Below are 4212 nucleotides of genomic sequence, written 5' to 3'. Positions count from 1 at the left end.
AAAAAAAAAAAAAAATCTTCTGGTGTTCATTACACTGGGGTGGTGAAGAATTGATTCTTTTTTGATCCTGTGTGTTATAGGTCCTTGATTGGCACCGCCTGGTCCCCCTAACCTGGGCCCGTGTGGTTAGAGAATCTCCTCAACTTGGAGAAGGGAGAAAGATGGCTGCTGCTTTGTTACATAAACTGACTACAGCCTCTAGTGGAGGGGACCTTCAAGAGTTACCCTGTGTGGGACCAGTTAAGTATATGAAGGAACCAGCATGCAGGATGAACCTTGTTGAGAAACAGAGGACACCTGTGGATGGAAGGTCCTTGGATGTAGAGAAGGTTGCCAGTTCCCTCCTGGACATGGGTTTCAGTGATGCCCATATTAATGAATTGCTCAGTGTACAATTTGGTGCCAACCCTCAACACTTGCTGGATATCATTTCAGAGTTTATACTTTTGGGTCTGAATCCAGAGCCTGTGTATGTGGCCTTGAAGAAAAGTCCCCAGTTATTGAAACTGTCAGTAATGCATGTGAAGAAGCGCTCCATATACCTACGAAAGCTTGGACTTGGAGAAGGTACAAGAAGATGCAGATTTTTTGTAGTATGAGAGAAATCAGTTGGGAAAAGGATAACCTGAGATGAGATGGGTTAGGGAAGGGTTCTGAGGAGGTGTCAGTTGTTGCTAGAGAGGAATGTATGATTTGGCTTGGAAGAGAGGAAGAGGGAGCCCCCTCTGCTAATGAACTGCAAGAGGGAAGGGAGGTGCGTTAAGACTAGAAGGGAGGACTAAGTGCCAGGACAGACTGGTTTGGTTTGTTCGTCGTAGGGTCTCTAACACCTGGAATGCTAATGAGCGCCTGGATGTGCACAGTAGATTAATGCTGACATATGATATATATGTGTACATAAACTTTAATGTTTCAGTCCACTTGTAGTGATATTAGTGCTTTTTCTATGTATGATGTCAAGCCAACGACATCATCCCTTATGAAGACTTAGGTTCTAGCTGAGTGTTTTGATTTATTGCAGAACATGAGAGATCTTGCCAGGTTCCTGGAAAACTGGTAGAATGGTCGTTCCTTTTAGCTACCCCCACCAGTGTTCATACCTCAAGGATCTTCAAAATTCCTTGGATCTCTTTAGGAGCCTTCTGAAGAAGGGGGTTGGGGACCCATGTGGGTCTCCAAGGACCCCTACTCACTTTGACCAGAAGAGTTCCACTATTATTTCTTTTCATTGTTGACTGTTCCTGGTAAGGTATTTTTGGGGGAGGTTGGGAAGGTTTAGGACTCCTTTTTTTTTTTTTTTTTTTTTGAGACAGAATCTCAAGCTAGCTCCCTGGGTAGAGTGCTGTGGCATCACAGCTCACAGCAACCTCAAACTCTTGGGCCGGAGCAATTCTCTTGCCTCAGCCTCCCAAGTAGCTGGGACTACAGGCACCTGACATAACACCTGGCTATTTTTGGTTGCGGTTGTCATTGTTGTTTACCAGGTCCAGGCCAGGCTGGGCTCAAATCTGCCAGCCTCCATGTATGTGGCTGGTATCCTACTCACTGAGCTACGGGTGCTGAGCCTATACCAGTTATCTCAACACAGTTCTTAATAGGGCCTCTTTCCTCAGAATGCCCTGGTTTAGGTAAGATACGCAGTCATGCAGTAACCATGCATTTGTGGCTATGTTATTACAGGAGTCCTTCTCATTGAGTTTAGGCTCCTCTGTCTTGAGAATGTTGGTTATGAATGCTTCAGTGACTACTTTATCATAGAGGGATGCATCAACAGAATTCCAACATAGAGAAGCTACTCTCCTATCTTACTGTCTTACCTTTTCAGTAATTCTCTGTGAAATTCTTTTCTAGGTGAGGAGGGCAAGAGGAGACCTAGAATACAAAGTTGGTGCCTTTCAGATGGGAAGCCAGAAAAAAACAGGAATTGAGGGAGGGAAGGCTAGTGAGTCTGAGAAGTGTCATGAAGTCAGTAGGGAAATATGTCATTTTCATGGTGCTTCTGGAAGGATATATCTGAGATTGTTAACTTGCTCTGTGGACAGAAAGGATCCTTGTTCATTTTTTAAAGGCAGGCTTCAATCAGGTGCAAATATCTGTTTGGGTTTCTGGGATATCCTGAAATGTGCTTGCCTTTATTGAATGTTCTACAGGGAAATTAAAGAGGGTGCTTCACAGTTACCCTGAAATTTTCACCATGCGTCAGCGGGACATCGATGATATTGTCCGGGTCCTCAAGGAGAAGTGCCTCTTCACAGCACAGCAAGTAACTGACACTTTGCACAGATGCCCCGGTGTTCTTCGGGTGGACCCCAGTGAATTGGAATACAAATTCCAGGTAGGAATGACTGATGGGGGATAGTACCACAAGTTTTTCATGTAGCATAAGGGTCAGCTATGTAGATAAGAAGCCTTAGGCACCTCACATCTGAGAGGTTGAGGTGAAAGGCTGGGGTTCTTTCTGCATACACTGGCCAGAGAGAATTGAGTGCTGGTTCTTTCACTTTTTGGCTCCTGATCAAACCTGTTCTGAAACTTTTCCGAATGGTTGATAATGAATAACCCAGCCCTGTTCTTAGAGTCTAAATGGGGATTGTGTTTGAAATAGCTAATTTTAAATTAGCCCAAACCTTCCTATCTTTAGAATCTATTTTGCCTGTTGATTTTGAAAGTGTGATTTTTGACAGTGTCCTAATTTTTTAGTAACAGTTATCACAGTGTAGATCAAATTCCAAGATGTTTGAATTTTTTGCCTATTCTTTCCATTCTCATAGTTTTTCTTCCCCTATCTGAAGAAAATGTAACTTCTCCCTCCTGCCCCTTTATGTCCTGCTACATTTTTCTCGGTATGAATTTGAAAATGCTTTGGAAACTGCCAACGCAAATGTCAGTATCACAGAGTAGGTATTCTGCCGTTGTTAATCAGGCAGTTCTTTCTGAACACTCTGGATGACTTAATTTATTATGGATTGTGGAATGATAGGTTTTAAGAGTCTGTACCTGGGATTCCTACATGTTTGTGTCTTACAGTATGCGTACTTCAGGATGGGAGTTAAGCATCTGGATATAGTAAGGAGTCAGTTCTTACAGTACTCAATAACCAAGATTAAGCAGAGACACATGTACTTGGAGCGCCTGGGACGGTACCAAACCCCTGATAAGAAGGGGCAGACGCAGATCTCCAACCCTTTACTGAAGGACATCTTCAGAGTTTCAGAGGCTGAGTTTTTGGCCAGGACAGCCTATTCTTCTTTTGAGGAGTTTGAAGTTTTTAAGAAGCTCCTGGCTCGGGAGGAAGACGAGATGTCTGACAATGGCATGTCAGACGACGAAGGGGAGAGTCTGGACGAGGACGAGGAGGACGAGGAGGGGCAGCGGCTATAAAGGAAGGACCGGGGCAGAAGGTCCCAGAGACAAGGGATGTGTCCCTTCTCTCAGAGCTCTTGGGACCTCCACTTGGATCTTTTTAAGTTATGTTTCCTTCTAAAACCGGTCTTTTAACATAAAAATTATTATAAATCACCTAAGAAGTAGACAGGTCACACCAGATAGGTGTTACTTGCTCTGTTGCTGAGTACTACAGATCTGTAGTATCTGTATCTGTCCTGTTCCATCATAAAGAAAAGACTTACTTGGAGCTATTAAAATCCAGCAGATTCAATGCATCAAAACTTGGTTTTATTTTTTTCTCTGTTGAAATGTGTTGGTGATAATTCTACCACTGTAGAGGATGGGGTTCCTTTTTCTGGTTTAGGAATCACTTTATATTTCTTTCTAGTCATAAACATAAAATTATGAGAAGGCAGACTGAGGTTTTAGAGCATCATAGCACACTATTTTATGAAAACAAGTAGCGGGTTTTCACAAAAATGTTGTATTTTAATCCAGAAGTATGTTATTGCTTCATAACAGCATTTAGTGTATAACAAAATGAAGGAAGTTGATGTGTGAGTTAATTCTGTGCAGCTTCATACAGCCAAGCAAAGCTCTGGGCACTTTTCTCTACATTTGTGGAGAACAGGCCCTCCTGTTCAGGGAAAGTAACTTTTGTGCCAGGTCCTGGTTGGCGGGTACTTGCTGGCCTGCATCTCTGGCCCTTTAGCCTGCATAGCCAGCATGTGCTGCCCTGAAGAGGGCCCAGTGAGAAGGGCCTGCGGATTATGTGAAACTCTGATGCTTGGCTTTGTTTTTCCCACATAAGGCACTGTTTCCACT

The 4212-nt window shown here is 43.4% G+C and overlaps 1 protein-coding gene across 1 annotated transcript in view; it reads left to right on the top strand.

Annotated features, from left to right (window-relative positions):
- Window positions 1-3662, top strand: part of MTERF4 (mitochondrial transcription termination factor 4) — a 5319-nt gene extending 1657 nt beyond the window's left edge. Inside the window, exons 2-4 of the mRNA XM_012810390.2 lie at window positions 81-567; window positions 2151-2335; window positions 3028-3662. Coding sequence (XP_012665844.1) covers window positions 81-567; window positions 2151-2335; window positions 3028-3381 — 1026 coding nt within the window. The 3' untranslated portion in view covers window positions 3382-3662. The remainder of the gene's footprint in view (window positions 1-80; window positions 568-2150; window positions 2336-3027) is intronic.
- Window positions 3663-4212: the final 550 nt, after the last annotated feature.

The sequence above is a fragment of the Otolemur garnettii genome, unplaced genomic scaffold (assembly GCF_000181295.1).
Source record: "Otolemur garnettii isolate 467f Iridium unplaced genomic scaffold, OtoGar3 scaffold00133, whole genome shotgun sequence".
Lineage (NCBI taxonomy): Eukaryota > Metazoa > Chordata > Mammalia > Primates > Galagidae > Otolemur > Otolemur garnettii.
This window is presented reverse-complemented; position numbering and strand designations above follow the sequence as displayed.